The following is a 23,764-nucleotide window of genomic DNA, read 5'->3' on the forward strand; positions in this document are numbered from 1 at the left end:
TCGGCTTGCCGAAGTTTGCGTCCTTTCTTGTTTTTATTTAATTTGTTTTGGTTAAGTAACAAGGCTGATTTTATTGTTCAGCTTTTTGCCGATTACGAATCAAATTATGCCATAGGTGTTGGACTCTCTCTGCCGCTGCTCGGCCGCTGCTTGCCGATAATCGCTGGATTAGAGAGACAAAACGATAGAACTGTTATTGTTGAGTGGGGGTGCTGCACACACTAACTTCTTGTGTTGTTTATGCATTTCGAAAGATGGCGCCACCTAAACTTCGATTGTTTTGTATAGTTAGTTTGAAGTTTGTTGGCTGAGTAACGGGTATCTAATAGTCGTGAAGCTCGACTATAGCGTTTTCTCTTATTATTTATTTCCACTTCTGCTTAACTGATTTAGATCATTGATATTGTTTTACTAAAAAAAACATTCTTCAAATACACGGTAGATGACGCCACTTAAAACTCGATTGTTCTCTCGGGGCATATTTATTTTTAAATTGGTTTAACAACGGGTATCCTAACGTCGGGGCACTTGACTATAGCGTTTCTTCGTGATTTTAAGTTCATAAGCTGAGTAACGAGTATCTTATAGTAGGGATACTAGACTATAACGTTCATTCTGGTTTTATAATTACAAATAGTAGTTTAACCGCTGCTCGATCGCTTAATTCAGGTAAACACGATCAAGTCAAGTTCCGGCTCCTCCAAAAAATTCTTAGTGTCATAAGTTTTAGGAGAGTCGACCCGCAGATTCAGCCGCAGGTGCTTCATCGATAATTATATCCTTGTATGATGTATCGCTGACATCCTCTCTGGTATACACGGCTGCCGCCTGGTTACCCGCATTAAACTCGTTTGTTCGCAAAAAATAATGTCTTTCAGAAGGATCAATCGTAGTTGATGTGCTAAAATGATGAATAATAAAGTTTTAGGGGTGGGAAAAAAATTATGTGCAAATGCTTACTTTAGGGAGTACGTAGAACTATATAGCGGTGGAGGAGTGTTCAATCGTAATGGGGTGTGAGCTACGATGGCAGCTGTCGAATGGTGGTAGACCAAAGCATACTCGTTAAGAGATGTTAGATAGGATGGCGGCGGCTGTCGATTCTGAAATTCTGTATGCAAAAAGCTTTCAGGAAGAACTCGGTTGTGGCAATGCGGACTATTACAATGACGGCAAGTTTCAGTCTGCCTAAAACATAGACAATCGTCGACGTCGTCTGGCAAACTCAGCCTCCAAACGGCCCCCGAAATCACCAATAATGAAACTCCGATACCAATCATCAATAGAGCAGCGCTTAGATATTGAGTGGAGTGCTCTATGAGACCTGTGCTGCCCAGCACAATGCCGCCTAGAGTGCACGCCACGCCACCAAGAGCGAGAATACCAATCACAAAGGGTAGGGAAGGACGTTGGAAACACTTCCGAATAGCGTTTTCCCTACTAAGGTCTCCACTCGACACAGGTACTACAGGTAAATGAATGCTGGTACTGGCCATGTAGTTTCCGACATGTGCGGAGTTTCCCGCCAGTGGCACTCCCACGTCAAAAATCGTCCTAAAAATAAAAATAAAAGAGAAATTAAAAGAAGTTTTCAGTTTTTCTCTAATATATAAAAATAAAATAGTTCGGCAAGGCGAAGTTTATATACCCTTGAAGGAATTGCAAAAATTAAACATCTAAATTTCGAATTATATGAAGTCCCATAAAAAACCATTGAAGCTATGATGATGGCAGCTATACGATATCGTTTTTCAATTTATATAAAATTAAAAGCGTAATTCTGAATTATTATACCATCTTATGTCCAAAATAATTACAAAAAATATTCAAAATTGGATAAGTTATCATTTTTTTTTTTAATATTCCGATTGTTTCCATTGGAGATATATGATTTAGTCTCCAAATGTTGATCAAATTTAAAACTTATTTCCAAAATCATAAAACAACTTTATATATCGAAGAACGATAAAAAAACGAAAAACAGCAAGTTATTTTTGTTTTCTTTTTTTTTCATTTTTTTCCTCCGATTGTTCCGATGGGAGCTATATGATATTATGTGAATACAGTTTAGGATCGGAAACGCTTCCTCTGACCTGTTTTTTATATTTTTCAACAATACAATCTAACCGTATACTGTACCCCAAAAAAAAACATCTGAGCGTCAATTTAATAAGTATGTTTTAATGTGACTTTACACATAGTATGATTTTTGTTACGATCAACTTGATCCTTAATGACAAAAGTATGCCAAATGATGTTAAAATATAATTTGACATAAAATAGGTCACTGCGATACCGACCAGGTATAGGAGAATACTATATATAGCCGCAGACTTGAAAATCTGATGTGATTCGATCGTATCGAGTTATACATTAATTAAAAGGTATTTTTAAAAGAAAAGGGATTACATACCAAGACTTTAGGAAAATTGACAGGTTCAGGAGAAAGGTCGGCGAAAGTGACATGCTAAATATTTTTTTAAGTGGAGTTCTTGACTATTTGTTGGCAAAATATTCCACTTTTTTAGCACACTTAAAATTTTGGTGAAATTTTATTGGATCCGATGCACCGTTCAAAAGTTATTCAAAAAATACCTTTTTTTGGTATATTTCAAAATAAAAAGTTTTACGGTGTCTGGTTGTCAGTCAGAAAAACTAGCTTATTGACCGGGAAATCGCTATAAATAGCGATATAAAAATAGGAAATATCAGTGAAGATGACCTCCACTTTTTACATTGTTATTCCTTTTATAAAGACTATAAGGAATTAAATTGTTTTTACAAACGACTCATGTATTTATTTTTAGATAGCTCAGCAACATTTTTTTTATTTACTAAGCATTTTTCCGGTTTGGATCAAAATTAACGAAAAAACTACAAATTCTGATGTTCAGTGAAATAGCGGAGTGACCAGAAAAAGCTTCTTAATCCAATATATGTATTCATAAACTTAGTTACTAAACAACATATTGGCCTATGTCCTTTTTTTTAAATTTCAACCATGCGGCTAATTTTGTTGATTGTTCAGTGTCAGTATAAGTATATAAGAGTATTAGTGAGCAACAAAAACGCTAGAAATGGAAAATATTGGTTTTGTAGACTATATATTTAAATATAATAAATGTTTCAGGCAAATATTTATGTTTGGAAATTTATGTTTGTACTATGCTTTACATTAGAGGGCATCCATTTCGAAGGATATAAAAACGAAGCTCCTCTCTGGGGAGTACACCGTTAGTGAGAAACGTTGACGCAGCAAAATGTGGTTATTTTTCGGAAAGATTTTCGACAACCAAAACCGGGAAGTTGATGGCGTGGTTGCCTGTAGAACCTGTCGTTGCGTAAAGAAGTTTTTTGGAAATACATCTAACCGTCCGACAAAATGGTAGAAACTGTACTAGACGTAGGCAAAAAAGCTGAACTAACAGTGGTCATAACAAAATGGTCTATTAAAAATTGTCGATCATTTAATAAGTAGCGGATGATGGCCTAATGGATTTAGCAGAAATGTTAGTAGGAAGCGGTACTCGGCTTATGTTGATATTAATAGCACCTTACCACATCCAACAACAATATCTCGCACCATTAAAGACCTATATCATCAGAAACTAGTAAGGCTGTAAGGAGTAACAGATCGGGGGATATGTTAGCATTTTACGGTCACATCAACTGTATAAACCATTGGATTAATAACATATTGAAAATTCGTTTAAAGAGATACCAGAACTCGATTAAATGCTATTACATTCCAGCAGAACATTTATTTAAGCTCTAGTTTAAAAAGTGTATGTCCAACCCGATAGAATACCATATTTTACTTTAACTTTAATGAAATAAGTGCAATACTTATAAGAAAAAATGAGTTTCACAGGATAATTGAGCTCAAAATCGCAGACCTTAATTCGGTAAGAAACTTCAAAAGCTTTGGAAGGAGAAAAATACCTCAAATTACACCTAGTTATTTCACACTTGGGAAAACTTAAAAAAGTTTGCCAACACATCCACGGGCTTATTATTGGGAAATAAATTAAAATGTGTGGAAAATAATCTTAACAATCTTGTATCAAAACTTCAGAGGCTGGTCCACTTTCTTTTTCCACCGACAAACTAACTAATTCTATTCAGCTATGACGACAAAATAAATACTATTTCTCTATGCAAGGAAATTATGAAGGCAACCTCAGATTATATGGATGAACAACTGTAAATTGTCTCACGCAAAATATTATGTTTACCTGCAAGTGTTAATGAAATAATGTTTGTTGGCGCACTTGGCGCTTGGTGTTATTTAAATTGAAGTTACTGGTTGTAGGGCGAGAGCGGGAGTCAATAAAGCTTTCGTTTGTTCGCTCTTGCGAATTCGCCTCGTCTTTCGCCACCTTAGCATAAGTTAGGTTCTAAGAGAAATTATTGGTACATTAAATGTAGTGATCATTTAAACTCCATCGAAACCACTCCATTCCGTCGTCGCATTTTCACTAAATTTTACAAAAGTTATTTTCGCAATTTAAATCCGCCGAACCTACTGTAGTCACACAAGTTCGCGTTTCGTTAATACAAACTTGTATTAAATTTTCATGGTGACCTCGACGTGATCGCAGTAGAGTTCGCGATTTTATTTACCAATTTTTTTCGGTGAAAACTTAAAACAATTTCTAAACAAACACCCACAAGAAAATTTTTCGTGTCGGTTCGGCTTATAAATTAACAAGTTTAAGCTTCCGAAATAAATTTCTTCGCTCCACTTTAATATGGAATTAATTTAATTTGTCTGCTGGAATATGGAATCAAACAAGAAAGGAAGCAAACTTCGGTAAGTTCATAAACCCTTGCAGCTATTTCAAAAACTAAATACTCTTGAAAACGTTAAAATTATGATTTACTTGCGTGTATGTTTAAAAACATTGAAGCTATGATGATTTTCAGCTTAATTATTTAATAGTTCCTATGACAGCTATATGATTGTTCCTATGGGAGCTATATGCTATAGTCGTCCGATTTTGATGAAATTTAAACCGTAGTTCTGAAATATTTAACCATTACTATATCTTGAAGCACTAAAAAAAAATTAAAAAACACCAAAGTAATAATTTTTTATATTTATTTTTATGATTGTTCCTATGGGAACTATATGCTATAGTCGTCCGATTTTGATGAAATTGAAAACGTAATTCTGAAATATTTAACCATTACTATATCTCGAAGAACTCAAAAAAAAAATTAAAAAACAGAAAAGTTATAATTTTTTTTCATTTATTTTTCCGATTGTTCCTATGGGAGCTATATGCTATATATATATATATATATATATACTTTATAGGGTCGGAGATGTCTCCTTCACTGCGTTGCAAACTTCTGACTAAAATTATTAAATATAATAAATATTTAACACTTTTTCGATACCATCAAAAATATATACAAATAAACGCAATGGCAACCAAGGATATCGAAGAGCTTTAACACCAACAAGATCTAAGCATGAAAAGTATTAACCGAACGTATCGCTATTTGATAGATGCTAAATTATCTGTGAGTCCGGTTGAGCTTAAGTGTCGACTAGAGATTTTAATTACGCACATTGAAAATGCTTCACTTTTTCAAAACCAAATAGAAGTGAAAGATACAAAAGATGTATACCGCGAAGAGTTGGAAGAGAAGGCCGTATTGACAAAGTCATTGCTGATTTCGATTTTAAATAAATGCAAAGAAAATAATATCGAGAAATCCGCTCCTTCAAAGTTTTCGTTGACAAAGACGACACTTTACACGATATTAAAAAATTCAATCATTAAGTTTCGTGTTTAGCTGGAGACTTTTAAGAACAGTTAGGGCCTTTTAAGTCACTGCGGAAAATTATCCCAAAGCCCTTGCTAGCCTGAAGCGGGTATACGATAATGACGGTCTTATTTTTTTTGACAACATATCGACACTTTTTAATTTGCAAAAAATTTCCCAGCCTTCAGATACAGCCTTGAAAACCCTCATCGACACGGTCACAGCCTTGTATGACTGCTAGCTGTCTATTGGGGATGATAGACGCATTACTTATGCTATTTTAATACATCTCGTAAAGAGCAAGGTCGATGCAGGAACAAAAAAAAACAGTTAGATTATACTTCGCTTGCACTTTGGAGCGAATGTGAGACGGCCCTCAACAGGCGATTCCAACATATGGTAGCGGAAAACGCTTCCTAGCCCATATCTGTTCAGCAGACCCAATCTAACCCTTAGAAAATGGAAATAGGAGTTTTTCGTTTGCCGCTGCCAGGAACGACCCTTTTCAATGCGTGTATTGCAACTCAGCTGAACGTCAGATTGGCAACTGCGCTTCCTTCGCAGATCTAACAGTTCAGCAAAGATTAGATTTCGCTAAAAGGGCATCATTATGCATTAACAGTTAAGAAAGGGTCACAGTCAAACCTGCAGAAATGTTGGTCTGGGTAGGACTTGCCTGAGCAACAACTCTGTCAACAACACTTTGAAAAAAGTGTGTGGTACTCTCGGTTCATCATACGAAGTTTCGAAATGTAGATTCTTCGCTGAAGACATGTCCTCCACCAATAACAACATTCCGAATACTCCGCACTATTTCATTCCGCACCAATGCGTTCTACGGCCACAAAGTACTTTAACTAAGTTGTGAGTAGTTTTCATTGTATCGTGCTGTACTTCCACGCAGGTAGCGTTGAATGACATCTTAATGGTAGGCCCAACTATCCAAGACTCTGCTCCGGTTTAGAATGCATAAGTTTGCCCTTGTTGCTGACGTCAGACGGGTGTATCGCCAAGTGAAGGTGGACGAAGTTGACCGAAACTTTCTGCCCATAGTATGGAGACGAGATTCTTCCGAGTCCCTGAACATCTTTAAGTTAAACACAGTTACATATGGAACTTCGCAAGCACCCTTTTTGACGATTCGGTGTTTAATGCTAGAAGAGATGGCGCAAGCAACTCATCCAAAAGCAGCAAAGGTTATTCAGAATGATATTTATGTTGACGATTTGTTGACTGGTGCTGGATGCGTTGAGGACCTGCAAAGTCTTCGAGACGAGGTTTCTCAGGTCTTGCAAGAGGCAGGTTTTGAATTTGCAAAACTGCCCAGAGTTATCCGTATCGGATAGCGCTGTAATGCCACTTATGGCAGACTCAGACGTAACTAAGACCCTTGGCGTGGTTTGGTTACCGGTTAAAGATTACTTTCAATTTCAGTTGGATGACTTCCTCCTGGATCTTCGCGCGATAAAGCTAAATATTTTGTCGGTGTCTGCTCGACTTTTCGACCCACTTGGCCTCTTGTGACCCTTGTGAATTCACAAGATTCGATTCAAATACATGGTTTCGCTGACGCTTCCATGCGAGCGTATGGAGCGTACTCAAAATGCTGAAGGTGTTAAAGTGTCTTTATTGACTGCCAAATCGAAAGTAGCTCCCCTTAAGATGAACACTTTGCCTCGCCTTGAGCTGTGTGCAGCTCACCTTTAAGCAGATCTCTATAATCGTGTCAGGCCATTGCTAAATTGTCCCATTGAGAATGTTTTCCTGTGGATAGATTCCGAGATCACTTTACACTGGATCAAAACCCATTTGGTTCGGTGGGCCTTCATTCTTGCCAGACTCAGAAAATAATTGGCCTGTAAATAGACATTTCGAGCTGCCGGCAAACCGGCAATAACTCTCGTAGTCAGCCCAGAGCCAAATTATTTGCTTCAGAAAATAGAGTCCTTTTCGTCGCACCTGAAGCTTCTGAGATTGTTTGTGTGGGTTTTTCGTTTTATTCAAAGGTGCAGAAAGGTCACAAAGCCATTTCAAAAAGTATTTCGCCAAGAGAACTGGATTTCGCTTTTGAGAAAATTGTCGAAGATATCCAATTTCACGAATTCAGGGACTTTATAAGTAAAATTCTGAAAAATAAACCGGCAGCAACGAATATTCAAAAGCTAAACTCTTTTCTTCAGGAAAATAAATTAGATTGGTGTTCCTCGACATTGCTACGAGTTGGGGGTCGGTTATTGAATGCTCCTATCCCGTACGAAGCAAAATTCCCTTGTTGCTGTCTAAAAGCTCACAGTTCGTCAGATCCTATGTGTCATACCTGCACGTTACAACATGTCACGCTGGCCAACGAGCTCTCGTAAGTCGTCTGCGCGAGAAAATATGGCTTGTTAATGCTCAAGAAGTCTGCGCTGCTTTCCCTGCAAGGCGCAACTCTTGACGCAAATTATGGGGAACTTTGTTCGGTTTTTTTGCGTCCAAAGCGGTCCACTTAGAATTAGTGTCTGACCTAACCACTAATGCGTTCTTTTTTTGGCGGCGGACTATGGGAGGCAGGTGTGAAGTCTGCAAAGCACCTGCTCATTCGGACGGTAGGCCAAGACCTCTTGACCGCGGAGGAGCTCGGAACTCTGCTCACCAGCGTGGAGGCCGTGCTCAACTCCAGGCCCCTCGGAGCTCTAAGCAGCGACCCGAACGACGGCGAGGCCCTGACCCCCAGGCATCTGCTTATCGGCGGCCCTCTTCTGGCCCCACTATCAGCGGCGTTCCCGGACCAGATCGAGGCGAGGTGTCTCGTCTCAGGTTTTGGTACAGGTTTTGGCAGCGATGGTCCCGGGAGTACATCTCCAGCCTCCAGCAGCGGTCCAAGTGGCACCAGGGAGAGCCCAAAATCGTCGTGGGAGCGCTCGTCGTCGTCGCCGAGGACAACCTGCCGCACCAGCAGTGGAGGATAGGACGAGTGGTAGCGGTGCACGCCGGCGCCGATAGCAAGGTTCGCGTGGCGGACGTCAGGGCGCAGGAGGGGGAGTACCGGCGAGCAGTCTACGGACTAGCCCTGTTGCCCATTCTGAGCTGAAGGGCGTCGTCCCTTCAGGGGGGGTGGTGTTTGCGCACTTGGCGCTATTATTTAAATTTAAGTTACTAGTTGTAGGGCGAGAGCGGAAGCCAATAAAGCTTTCGTTTGTTCGCCCCGTCTCTCGCCACCTCATCATAAGTTAGGTTCTAAAAGAAATTATATGAACATTAAATTTAGTGATCATTTGAAGCCAATAAAGCTTTCGTTTGTTCGCCCCGTCTCTCGCCACCTCATCATAAGTTAGGTTCTAAGAGAAATTATATGAACATTAAATTTAGTGATCGTTTGAACTCCATCGAAACCACTCTCTTTCGTCGTCGCAATTTCGCTCAATTTTTCAAATGTTATTTTCCCATTTTAAATCCGCCGATTTTACTGTAGTCACACAAGTTCGCGTTTCGTTAATACAAACGACATTTAGAAAACACATTTTTAAAGAAAATTTAAGTAACTCAAGGATGAAAGAATACCACGAATTCTTCAGATGAGGATGGATAATTATATCTGTCTTTCAAAGTTGTTCTATATTTTACGCTTTCTATGAAAATTAGACGTAGTGGTCACCCAAATTATTACATTTCATATTTTTTATATATACAGTAGGCTTTTTGTCATATTACCGTTTAAATCGTCTCGAATCGTTCGAATAAATGAAACATGTGAAACATACTTATAAAATGTTACGAGACACTTTGGTCCTTATGATTCGAAACATTGAAACAGTGAGACATCGAATCACCGAATCATCAAGACATATAAAACAGAAAGATCCGAACATTACTATTACTGACTCGCATATAATTGGCTAAGCTTCTGCGGACTCTGTGCATATGCTTTTTAAAAAACGTTCCAAAGTTGAGGCTTAAAAGAAGGGGATTTCTTTCTGGTAGTTTTAGTTTCAGAAACTGCGCTGGCCTTGGCATTACGTTGATTCTTTTCTGACTTAACCATAATTTTTCTTATTTATCCTATTTAACTGTTTATTTTAAGGGCATATTTAAACTGTCATATGGCAACATAACGTTTTTCAATGTAAAAAATTTCGTCTATTTTCTCATTAATCAAAATGTATTGGCCCAGGCCGCTATGTAGACTCATACAAAAATTTTAAACCCAGCTTTCTTAAGTCTTGACAGTATGATTTGGGTAACACTCCGTGTTTGGTGGCCGGTGGATGAACTTTTTAACCTGTTTCACCAAACAGGACCAGTTTGAAATGGTTATTTGAGAGGATATAACCAGTTTAAATGGATTTTGGAAAACACCAACCGTGCTTTGAAATGTATTGTATTGGGCAGTGTCGCCTTTCGTGGGGTTCGGGCGCTTTTACTTGTCAAGTGAAAGACAGTTGTCGTCGTATGGTTACGTCTCTGATCCACAAGTTTTGCTTTGCTTTAACATCGCTAAAGGAGACAAAAAGACTATTTTTACGGTCGCAAACATCGATGTTTCTCCACCTCTATACATTGGCGCATTAAAACGCATTTAGCCTAATACGCAATTATATAATTGCCGCGTTTAAAATAATAGTCTGATTCTATTGGCGCATTAAAACGCATATAGCCTAATGCGCATTGATTTACACAGGGAATCCCATAAGGCTATATGCCGCATTTAAAATAAATGCGATAATTAAGTGCGATTAAAAATCATTCGCCACGAACGTTTCTAGAAAAAATACTGGAAAATACCGATGTTTAACGATATTTTGTTCGTCCCACCACTATAACAGCTGATTTCTATATGCAAGGATTGATATGCAATTTTGGATTGCTTTCGAATATAACATCTATTTTGTATAAAAATGACTGAATACAAGAGCGCACGCTGCAAATTCTGCTCGCAGTACTACAATGCATTACTGCTGAATATCTGGCAGGAAATAACTCCCACATATACGGGGATCCTTGCCCTTTTTAGAAACTGTGGTGGTCTCCATTGCAAGCCCGTCAAACAACACCATCACTTCTCTTCCTTGTCGTCCAAGTTGGCAAATGCCTCGGTCGCATTCTGGATGTCCTACTGAGCATTAAAGAGGTGAGTAAACTCACTCATATTCATTATTTTTAATTAATTTCTTTTGGATGTGCCAAAAACAAACCCAGATCAGCTGTTCGTGCCTTTCACATGTCGGAGTAGCATTAGCTAAATGCTTATGCGCCAATGGAATTAGGCACATTTAAAAAGTCCACTAATGCGGCAATGGAATCAGGCTATAAATAATAAATGCGAATAAAAATTATTATATTTCGTTCGTGCCACCACTACAAAATCTGGCTTTTATATGCAAGAAAATCATGTAGTCAGCACTTGATGCTTTAGTAGCACCATTTCTCATCTCTACCACCCTATGCAAGACCTATGTAAAAAAAATTATAATACCCTCTGCAAGGGTATAAAAACTGCGTCTGGCCGTAGACGCAATCAAGCAGTTCAAGTGTAAAAAGCGTCTAAGTTGGCTTGATTGCATATCATAATGCATTTTAAACTACAAAACTTTTTGAACCTGATTTCCCGATAAATTGACTTTTTTTTAAAATGTTTTTTCTGTGGCGCTGCTTATACGGGTATAACATTACATTGTTCGCCTCATTCATTGACATGTTCATTGAAGCTCAGAGACAGAGACAACTTAATGGATACTGCTTGCGATTTTTTTATACCCTTGCAAAGGGGATTATAATTTCAGTCAGAAGTTTGCAACGCAGTGAAGGGGACGTTTCCGACCCTATAAAGTATATATATTCTTGATCAGCATCACTAGTAGAGTCGATCTAGCCATGTCCGTCTGTCCGTCCGTCTGTCCGTCTGTCCGTCCGTTTATATGCAAACTAGTCTCTCAGTTTTTAAGCTATCTGCATGAAAATTTCCCAAAAGTTGTCTTTCTAGTGCAGGTAGTATATAAGTCGGAGCGAGCCGGATCGGACGACTATAGCATATAGCTCCCATAGGAACAATCGGAAAAATAAATGAAAAAAAATGATAACTTTGCTGTTTTTTAATTTTTTTTTAGTTCTTCGACATTTAGTAATGGTTTATTATTTCAGAATTATGATTTAAATTTTATCAAAATCGGACGACTATAGCATATAGTTCCCATAGGAACAATCATAAAAATAAATGAAAAAAAATTATAACTTTTCTGTTTTTTAATTTTTTTTTTAGTTCTTCGAGATATAGTAATGGTTAAATATTTCAGAATTACGGTTTAAATTTCATCAAAATCAGACGACTATAGCATATAGCTCCCATAGGAACAATCATAAAAATAAATGAAAAAAAATTAAAGCTTTTATGTTTTTTTTTTTTTTTTTAGTTCTTAGAGATATAGTAATGGATAAATCATTCAGAATTACGGTTTAAATTTCATCAAAATCGGACGACTATAGCATATAGCTCTCATAGGAACAATCATAAAAGTAAATAAAAAAAAATTTATAACTTTGGTGTTTTTAAATTTTTCTATAAGTTATTCGACATATAGTAATGGATAAATATTTCAGAATTACGGTTAAAATTTCATCAAAATAGGACGACTATATCATATAGCTCCAATAGAAATAATAAAATTATATAAAATAACTACCTAATAATGAGCTGCAAATCATCATTGCTTCAATGTTTTTAGACATATACGCAAGTAAATCATAATTTTAATGTTTTCAAAAATATTTAATTCTTGCAATAGCTGCAAGGGTATATAAACTTCGGCTTGCCGAAATTTGCTTCCTTTCTTGTTTTAACATGGACTTAGTCTTTGATTATAATTATTGTAATATATGAAGTTAACTTAAAATGGGAAAAATACCTACTTAATTTCATTACGTTTTTTGAATTGAAAGAAACCATTTTCTACTTAACACTTAGCACCGATTTGATATCGTTGAGTTATATATAAATATTTAATTAGGAAAAAGAATCATTCGTGCAAATAATTATTTGAAACATAATTCTTCAGGTTTTCAGAATTGACCGCATATGTTCCTCTTGTGCTGGGTCGTTCGTAAACATTGTTATTTAGTTAGTGTGAAACTAGAAATCAAATATTGGAAGATATAAACATTTACCCCAATGACAGAAACTCTTTATTCTTTTGAAAAACATCTTTTTATGATATACCCTTGCAGCTTGCAAGAATTAAATAGTTTTGAAAACATTAAAATTATGATTTACTTGCGTATATGTCTAAAAACATTGAAGCAATGATGATTAGCAGCTCAATTATTAGGTAGTTATTTTATATAATTTTATTATTTCTATGGGAGCTATATGATATAGTCGTCCTAGTTTGATGAAATTTTAACCGTAATTCTGAATTATAACTTTGCTGTTTTTTAATTTTTTTTGTTAGTTCTTCGACATATAGTAATGGTTAAATATTTCAGAATTACGGTTTAAATTTCATCAAAATCGGACGACTATATCATATAGCTCCCATAGGAACAATCGCAAAACAAATACAAAAAAAAATTATAACTTTGCTGTTTTTTTATTTTTTTTCTTAGTTCTTCGACATATAGTATTGGTTAATTATTTCAGAATTACGGTTTAAATTTCATCAAAATCGTACGACTATATCATGTAGCTCCCATAGAAACAATCGGAAAAAAATGAACAAAAATTATAACTTAGCTGTTTTTAAATTTTTTTCTTAGTTCTTCGACATATAGTATTTTAGAATTACGGTTTAATTTCATCAAAATCGGACGACTATATCATATAGCTCCCATAGAAATAATAAAAATATATAAAATAGCTATCTAATATTTGAGCTGCAAATCATCATAGCTTCAATGTTTTTCGACATATACGCAATTAAATCATAATTTTAATGTTTTTAAAAGTATTTAATTCCTCCAATAGCTGCAAGGGTATATGAACTTCGGCTTGCCGAAGTTTGCTTCCTTTCTTGTTATACCAAAATCCGGTTTTTTTTTTACTCTCGGATATCGGTTATGACAATTTTATTCATTCATTGCTCATTGGAATCGTCAAAGGTTGTCTTGCTCGCACTTACGTAAAATCGTATAGTTAAAACAAAAAATGAGCAATGAACGAGGCCAATTATAATAATTTCAGGATAATAATGATATCGAAACACAGATTCAAACTTTCGAACATTTCGAAAAAAGCCCAAAAATTACACTGGCGAACAGAAGTTACTTAGTTTTTGCAATAGCTGCAAGGGTATATGAACTTCGGCCGAAGTTTGCTTCCTATTTGTTTTACATAAATTCTTAACGTTTTTTTTTCATACTGTCACTATTTAATTTTAAAAATTTCCATAAGGTCCAAGTAGTATTTGCTTTTTTTTTTAACATGGACTTAGTCTTTGATTATAATTATTGTAATATATGAAGTTAACTTAAAATGGGAAAAATACCTACTTAATTTCATTACGTTTTTTGAATTGAAAGAAACCATTTTCTACTTAACACTTAGCACCGATTTAATATCGTTGAGTTATATATAAATATAAATATGTCTAAAAACATTGAAGCAATGATGATTTGCAGCTCAATTATTAGGTAGTTATTTTATATAATTTTATTATTTCTATGGGAGCTATATGATATAGTCGTCCTAGTTTGATGAAATTTTAACCGTAATTCTGAATTATAACTTTGCTGTTTTTTAATTTTTTTGTTAGTTCTTCGACATATAGTAATGGTTAAATATTTCAGAATTACGGTTTAAATTTCATCAAAATCGGACGACTATATCATATAGCTCCCATAGGAACAATCGCAAAACAAATATAAAAAAAATTATAACTTTGCTGTTTTTTTATTTTTTTTCTTAGTTCTTCGACATATAGTATTGGTTAATTATTTCAGAATTACGGTTTAAATTTCATCAAAATCGGACGACTATATCATGTAGCTCCCATAGAAACAATCGGAAAAAAATGAACAAAAATTATAACTTAGCTGTTTTTAAATTTTTTTCTTAGTTCTTCGACATATAGTATTTTAGAATTACGGTTTAATTTCATCAAAATCGGACGACTATATCAGATAGCTCCCATAGAAATAATAAAAATATATAAAATAGCTATCTAATATTTGAGCTGCAAATCATCATAGCTTCAATGTTTTTCGACATATACGCAATTAAATCATAATTTTAATGTTTTTAAAAGTATTTAATTCCTCCAATAGCTGCAAGGGTATATGAACTTCGGCTTGCCGAAGTTTGCTTCCTTTCTTGTTATACCAAAATCCGGTTTTTTTTTTACTCTCGGATATCGGTTATGACAATTTTATTCATTCATTGCTCATTGGAATCGTCAAAGGTTGTCTTGCTCGCACTTACGTAAAATCGTATAGTTAAAACAAAAAATGAGCAATGAACGAGGCCAATTATAATAATTTCAGGATAATAATGATATCGAAACACAGACTCAAACTTTCGAACATTTCGAAAAAAGCCCAAAAATTACACTGGCGAACAGAAGTTACTTAGTTTTTGCAATAGCTGCAAGGGTATATGAACTTCGGCCGAAGTTTGCTTCCTATTTGTTTTACATAAATTCTTAAACGTTTTTTTTTTCATACTGTCACTATTTAATTTAAAAAATTTCCATAAGGTCCAAGTAGTATTTGCTTTTTTTTTAAACATGGACTTAGTCTTTGATTATAATTATTGTAATATATGAAGTTAACTTTAAATGGGAAAAATACCTACTTAATTTTATTACGTTTTTTGAATTGAAAGAAACCATTTTCTACTTAACACTTAGCACCGATTTGATATCGTTGAGTTATATATAAATATAAATATGTCTAAAAACATTGAAGCAATGATGATTTGCAGCTCAATTATTAGGTAGTTATTTTATATAATTTTATTATTTCTATGGGAGCTATATGATATAGTCGTCCTAGTTTGATGAAATTTTAACCGTAATTCTGAATTATAACTTTGCTGTTTTTTAATTTTTTTGTTAGTTCTTCGACATATAGTAATGGTTAAATATTTCAGAATTACGGTTTAAATTTCATCAAAATCGGACGACTATATCATATAGCTCCCATAGGAACAATCGCAAAACAAATATAAAAAAAATTATAACTTTGCTGTTTTTTTATTTTTTTTCTTAGTTCTTCGACATATAGTATTGGTTAATTATTTCAGAATTACGGTTTAAATTTCATCAAAATCGGACGACTATATCATGTAGCTCCCATAGAAACAATCGGAAAAAAATGAACAAAAATTATAACTTAGCTGTTTTTAAATTTTTTTCTTAGTTCTTCGACATATAGTATTTTAGAATTACGGTTTAATTTCATCAAAATCGGACGACTATATCAGATAGCTCCCATAGAAATAATAAAAATATATAAAATAGCTATCTAATATTTGAGCTGCAAATCATCATAGCTTCAATGTTTTTCGACATATACGCAATTAAATCATAATTTTAATGTTTTTAAAAGTATTTAATTCCTCCAATAGCTGCAAGGGTATATGAACTTCGGCTTGCCGAAGTTTGCTTCCTTTCTTGTTATACCAAAATCCGGTTTTTTTTTTACTCTCGGATATCGGTTATGACAATTTTATTCATTCATTGCTCATTGGAATCGTCAAAGGTTGTCTTGCTCGCACTTACGTAAAATCGTATAGTTAAAACAAAAAATGAGCAATGAACGAGGCCAATTATAATAATTTCAGGATAATAATGATATCGAAACACAGACTCAAACTTTCGAACATTTCGAAAAAAGCCCAAAAATTACACTGGCGAACAGAAGTTACTTAGTTTTTGCAATAGCTGCAAGGGTATATGAACTTCGGCCGAAGTTTGCTTCCTATTTGTTTTACATAAATTCTTAAACGTTTTTTTTTTCATACTGTCACTATTTAATTTAAAAAATTTCCATAAGGTCCAAGTAGTATTTGCTTTTTTTTTAAACATGGACTTAGTCTTTGATTATAATTATTGTAATATATGAAGTTAACTTTAAATGGGAAAAATACCTACTTAATTTTATTACGTTTTTTGAATTGAAAGAAACCATTTTCTACTTAACACTTAGCACCGATTTGATATCGTTGAGTTATATATAAATATTTAATTAGGAAAAAGAATCATTCGTGCAAATAATTATTTGAAACATAATTCTTCAGGTTTTCAGAATTGACCGCATATGTTCCTCTTGTGCTGGGTCGTTCGTAAACGTTGTTATTTAGTTAGTGTAAAACTAGAAATCAAATATTGGAAGATATAAACATTTACCATAATGACAGAAACTCTTTATTCTTTTGAAAAACATCTTTTTAATGATCGCCTTGACCATTTTGACTTTCGGCAAGTTCTATAAAGGCTCCACCAATAATCCCATCTTCTCTGGTATTTTCTTTCCATGATTTTGATATCTTGGTAAAACCTCTCGTCCTGCTCTTCACTTTAATATCCAAGGTTCGTTGGATATCCGGAAAGGTGACTGTGAATATAATGCACCTTAATGCTCATGTTGCAGTTAAGTTTTTGAAACGCAGTTTACAATGCGCTACTGGCCTTTGGGTCGATTTTGTTAGCGGGTACTGCACTTGGCCCTTGTTAAGGATAGCAATCACTACTATGGTTTTCTTGTTTTCGACAAATCATGGGGAAGGTAAATCGTGTTTTCTTTTCTTTCTTCCACCCCAAGCAATGGATTGGCACAGTTTGCATACAAAATTGGGTGACCATTGTTCATTTACATTAATTTTGAAGCCAAAATAACTTAAGTAAGCGTACCTTAATTCTTCGGTTATTTTTCTTATATTTTCTTTAAACATGTATTTGACACAAATAAAGCAAAATTTGTTTCGGTCGTTTTTACAAGACCCTCGTGATTCTGCCATCATTAGAAAATTGTTGTCCAGGCTAATTAACCATCTGAGTAACAATGCAAAATATTTTTATATGTTGACTAATAAAATTTAACCCACTTAGACAACTATTTTTAATAACCATAAACATTAATAATAATAATAATAACCAGAAAATATATTATTATTTACAAATCATAATGCTGAGACGTAAACACTATGAATCGTTGATAATAATAATACATTTAAAAGGTTTTCTATAAATCTCTGTTTAAATATTTCATATTTGTTTTAAAAACCCTCCACAGACTTTTAACTTACGCACATGTTTACTTAAGTAAAGTAAGTAAGCAAAGCCAACTAATGCTCAAAAAATGATGTATAATACTTAAAGCTGTGACAGGTTTCAGCACAGTTTGTGAATTGTGATTGGGAAAAAATATGAAAAAATATGTTTAAAATCTGAAACAGCCCAGAGAAACATGACCAATGTCTCAAATGATAGAAAAACACGTCATTTAATGTTAAAAACAAAATCATGGAAAATAATTTTATTTGATTTCACAAATTGAGATTTTTTAATATCACTATGATTTTGAAAATTAAAATGCTTATATATTCGCTTCTGCTTATGTTAGGGAAGCAAATCAAAAAAGACCATGTTTAAGAACCATAAGACTTTTTATTCGCAAAGAGTGTACTAAAATTGGTTGACCATTCTTAAAGATATTATCAAACTAAAGAAAAGAAAACGTGATTTTCTTACATTAACAAGAAGGAAAGCAAACTTCTGCAAGCCGAAGTTCATATACCCTTGCAGCTATTGCATTAATTAAATACTTTTGAAAACATTTAAATTATGATTTACTTGAGTATGTGCTAAAAAAAAACATTGAAACTATGATGATTTGCAGCTCAATTATTAGATAGTTATTTTATATATTTTTATTATTTCTATGGGAGCTATATGCTATAGACGTCCGATTTTGATAAAATTTATACCATTATTCTGAAATAATTAAACATTGCTATATGTCGAAGAACTAAACAAAAAATTAAAAAACAGAAAAGTTATAATTTTTTTTCATTTATTTTTCCGATTGTTCCTATGGGAGCTATATGCTATAGTCGTCCGATTTTTATGAAATTAAAACCGTAATTCTGAAATATTAAACCATTACTATATCTCGAAGAACTAAACAAAAAATTAAAAAACAGCAAAGTTATAATTTTTTTTCATTTATTTTTCCGATTGTTCCTATGGGAGCTATATGCTATAGTCGTCCGATCCGGCTCGTTCCGACTTATATACTATCTGCAATAGAAAGACAACTTTTGGGAAAGTTTCATGCAGATAGCTTTAAAACTGAGAGACTAGTTTGCATATAAACGGACGGACAGACGGACAGACGGACGGACAGACGGACATGGCTAGATCGACTCTACTAGTGATGCTGATCAAGAGTATATATACTTTATAGAGTCGGAAACGTCTCCTTCACTGCGTTGCAAACTTCTGACTGAAATTATAATACCCTCTGCAAGGGTATAAAAATAGCGCAAATACCAGAGCTGATGGACCATAGCTGTAGTGGGAAACTATGCTTAGAAAAGGCTTATTAACCATAGTCAAGTGCATTAAGCCTGCAAATCGAAAAAAAAAAAATTTGGCGAACATCGGGTTTCTGGCAATTTGACGTGTATTTTCAACAACATGAAACCAGGCTTCCAATATATATATCCTAGCAGTGGGTATTATAATTTCAGACAGAAGTTTGCAACGCAGTGGTGACACATTTCCGACCCTATAAAGTATATATATTTTTGATCAGCATCATTTGATTTCTCTCAGTTTTAAAGCTATCTTCATAAAACTTTTAATAAAGTTGTCTTTCTATTTCAGTTAATACCTTATATTGAGTGAAAACCTGCCAAGGGGGCAGAACTAAAACTAAAAGGTCCGATTTTTGTGGAGCTTTTTGACTGGCTACAGAGGCTTTTTTAAGCCAACTTTGGTCACTTTTCTGAAAAAAAACACTTACTCTTTATTTAATAACTACTGATTGGTAGGAGGTATCTTGATTTTAAATATTTTTCCTTGGTTAAAAAAAAAATATCTTTTTTGAAAATGTGCTGGGTCAGCTACAGATTTCTCATTTTATAAAAAGTGAACATTGATTCATTTTAGACATTAAAAAAAAAAGTGTCAACTTTAACAAAGATTTAAGAAACACGTGATTTTTTGCGCGCTCAGCGATTTCTCATACAAAAGTTGAAAAAACCGCGAAAACAAAACGGCGGAGCGCCCTGCTGCCGAGTGTTGCCGTGCGCTCCGTCTCTTACTTGCAAAACTGTATCAAACTGTCGGAATTTCTTATAAACTTTATTGGATAGTATTCCCCAAGGATCTTCTATTGGGCTTACATTCAGGCTGGTCGCTGGCCATAACAATAAAGGTATCTTCCAAGTGGCCAAAAAGTCTTTTGTAGTTTTTAATGATTTTGTATTGAAAATTTATATATGTCTTTAATAGAATTTTTCTGAAGACCCTCAGAAAGAGCTATCAATACATAAAAAGGAAACAGCGATCGAGTTCTAAAGAAAACTATGTGAAGCAAAAATGAATTTTATATATAAATAATGTATTCTATTGTTGTATTTCCATATTTTCAAGTTATTTTCCAAATAAAAAAGTATAAATTAACAATGTGTCATATGTATTTGAAATACGATCTATAATTAAATGGTACAACTATTTATATTGAACAAAAATATGTTAAACCTAAGTAGGTGCTTTTGTTTATTTTGAATATGAACTTAATTCAAATTAAATATTTATTCTTATAAAATTAAGTTTGAAACGTTCAAATAAAATATGAAAATAGTTACTATGAATAACTACTAGGCATATTTAAAATAAATATTTGTAACTATATATAATGGCTTCCCTCCTAGCATTCAATTTGACGTTAGCATGAGCAAGCGATAAGGGCGTATTTTTACACACTTGCACAGAATATAATATAATTTCAGTAGGAAGTTTGTAACGCAGTGAAGGAGACGTTTTCGACCCTTTAAAGTATATGTATATATATTCTTGATCACCATCACTACGAGAGTCGATCTAGTCATGTCTGTCTGTCCGTCCGTCTGTCCGTCCGTTTCTAAGCAAAACTAGTCTCTTGTTTTAAAGCTATCTGCATGAAACTTTCCCAAAAGTTGTCTTTCTATATCAGGTAGTACATAAGTCGACTATAGCTCCCATAAGAACAATCGGAAAAATTAATGAAAAAATATTATAAATTTGCTGGTTTTTAATTTTTTTTTTTGTTCTTCGACATTTAGTAATAGTTAAATATTTCAGAGTTACGGTTTAAATTTCATCAAAAACGGATGACTTTACCTTAAAAATAAAAATATTAAAAAAAAAATGTTTTGAAAATGTAACTTTTTTTTTTAATTTGTTTTTAAGTTCTTTTTGATTTATTAATAACTTGACAGTTCAGAATTAAGCTTTTAATTTTATTAAAATCGGAAATCGGTATCATATAGCTGCAATAGGAACTATCAAATAATTGAGCTGCAAATCATGATAGCTTCAATGTTTTTAAACATAAAAGCAAGTTATTCATAAAATCGAAACGCGTTTCCCGGGGTGTTCTCTTGAGTTTTAGGAAGTCACACGGAGCCAAATCGGTCGAACACGGTGGTTGCGGAACGATATGCGTCGAAATGGTCACAAATAACGCGTGCAGTGTGAGACGGTGCATTATCGTGATGCAAAAACAAGACGGCCTGAAAGGTCTTTCAAAATGGTTTTCACAGATCTTTGTACCACTTATAAACATTTTTCTGCGACAGGTAGAATCACCAAACGCCTTTCGCATCATACTCAACGTTTCCGCAGTTGAAATTTCATCCTGAAAACAAGATTTGATGGCCTTTCTCTGCTCAATTAAACCAGACATTGTAACAACTGAAAAACGCACTCAACCCAAGCGTAAATGTATTTCTGATAATAACATTGACATGAATTTTGGCCAAATGTAATAAACAGTCCTGCCAACTCAAGAAAAAAGAACTAGCCCGAAATGTTAGGCCCGCGAAGTTTAAATTGAAAACTCACCTTACACTAGTATGTAGGTAAAGATATAACACACAAAAAAAACTTGAGTAGATTTTTTGCTTACCTGGGCACATGATGCACAAGATGGGCCTGATGCTGTTGGCCAAGTCCGAGACCCAGGCTGTGCATTACTTGTGGCGATTGACAGTACTGGAGATACTGCAAATAGGAAGTCGTGCTAACATTGCCGGTCAGCAGATGTTCACTTAACTGTCCAGATAGTTGTCTGCGTAACTGTACGTTAACAGATTCCGAGCTTCCGTTGAGGTGATGATTGTCCACGAAAATGGCTGAATATTGGGGCGGAAATCTGTTCGCCGCAGACACTAATGAGGTCGCTGGGCACTTTCCTAAATCGGATCGCGAACAGGCGCTGGAGTTTAGCATGTTCAGTGGTTGAGTTTGCAGAGGCGTGGCAATCTGGTAACCTGTAATCAGGATCACGATTTTCTTGCTGGCAGCTAAGTCCCTTGTGAGTACACAGACATATAAATATGTAGTAACGACAACGAACAAAATTGATTTTTAGTTTTCGCATGCAGCCCGAAGTTGTCCTCCTAAGCGGATCCTCCCTATTAAACACATAGTGTGGCGTTGGGCTGACCTTACGAGAGCACGGACCGACAAAAACTGATTTGTATTGCTTTCGGCTTCTTTCTAGTTTTCAACATCTCTTGCTTCGCGGCCCTGCTGACGCCGACGTTGCCGTTGTTGATTTTCGTCCAACCACCAACCTCTGATGATATTGCATCTTGCTAGTGTACACGAAAAGAACAGAACAAAGACACCCTCGTACACTCACCCTCAAACACTCACCCTCACACACTCACCCCCGCCCTCGGCACAGCTTGGAGATGCCAGGACCAGACAATCTTCCTCTTTCCTCGACCTAGGTAGCGAAGAGACCTACCCGCTAGGTGAACGTACATACATATATATGCATGTATTTATGTATGTATATGTATATGGGTATTCCCGATCATTTCCAACTCTGGGATTATAAGTCAATATAAGTTCCACACGGCGTTTTTATACTAAGGTAAAAAGAATAAACTGTCTGCACCTTCGGTTTTTTTATTTTACTTTTACTTATTTATTTACTTATTAATATGAACGGGTAATTAGGTTACTTACAAATTTTGTGTATAAATAACATACTAAGAGGGTTTTAAGACACCAAGCTGCCAAAAATTTTCGGTGTCCTTAGATCTTAAATATTTTAGTTACGATTTATGGCCATTTCTGAAAATGGTTAAGATTATAGGTATATGTGTTTCTAAACTGTGGGCAGATTAATCACTAACCATTAATATGTGCGGGAATTCTTTTTTTTTGTAAACATATTTTTTCAGCCCTTCATCTGGAAATGCCCTTAGTACATAATACATTTCACACATGCATACATAAATATTCAATAAATTATTTTTTTTAATTCGGGCATTTACTGGGAGTTTCTTGAAGAGGTAATAGGGGTAGAAGTTTTCAGAGGCTCTTTTATGAAATTTTGCACACCTTTTTGCACCTTTACACTATATACACTATAATTACACTTTTTCTGTTTAATTTTCATAACCTCGCAGAGGGTATTATAATTTCAGTCAGAAGTTTGCAACGCAGTGAAGGAGTCATTTCCGACCCTATAAAGTAAATGTATTCTTTATTCTCGATCAGCATTACTAGGAGAGTCGATCTAGCCATGTCCGTCTGTCCGTCCGTTTCTCCGAAAACTAGTCTCTCAGTTTTAAAGCTATCTGCATGAAACTTTCCCAAAAATTGTCTTTCTATTGCAGGTAGTACATAAGTCTGAACGAGCCGGATCGGACGACTGTAGCATATAGCTCCCATAGGAACAATCGGAAAAATAAATAAAAAAATTATAACTGCTGTTCATGGGAACAGTAAAAACAAAAAAAAAAAATTTTAAATACATGTAACTTTTTTATTTTGTAATTTTTTTTTCTTTTGACTTA

The 23,764-nt window shown here is 34.7% G+C and overlaps 1 protein-coding gene across 1 annotated transcript; it reads right to left on the reverse strand.

The window, feature by feature from the left end:
- Positions 1–338: 338 nt before the first annotated feature.
- Positions 339–22,697, reverse strand: LOC128256372 (uncharacterized). The gene is made up of 4 exons (XM_052986689.1): positions 22,611–22,697; positions 21,859–22,528; positions 961–1,554; positions 339–901 (listed from the first exon to the last, which is right to left on the reverse strand). The coding sequence occupies exons 2-4, from the start codon at positions 22,179–22,181 to the stop codon at positions 727–729; spliced, it is 1,092 nt and encodes a 363-aa protein (XP_052842649.1). The 5' UTR covers positions 22,182–22,528; positions 22,611–22,697; the 3' UTR covers positions 339–726.
- Positions 22,698–23,764: the final 1,067 nt, after the last annotated feature.

The sequence above is a fragment of the Drosophila gunungcola genome (genome assembly GCF_025200985.1).
Source record: "Drosophila gunungcola strain Sukarami chromosome 2R unlocalized genomic scaffold, Dgunungcola_SK_2 000017F, whole genome shotgun sequence".
NCBI classification, from domain to species: Eukaryota; Metazoa; Arthropoda; class Insecta; order Diptera; family Drosophilidae; genus Drosophila; species Drosophila gunungcola.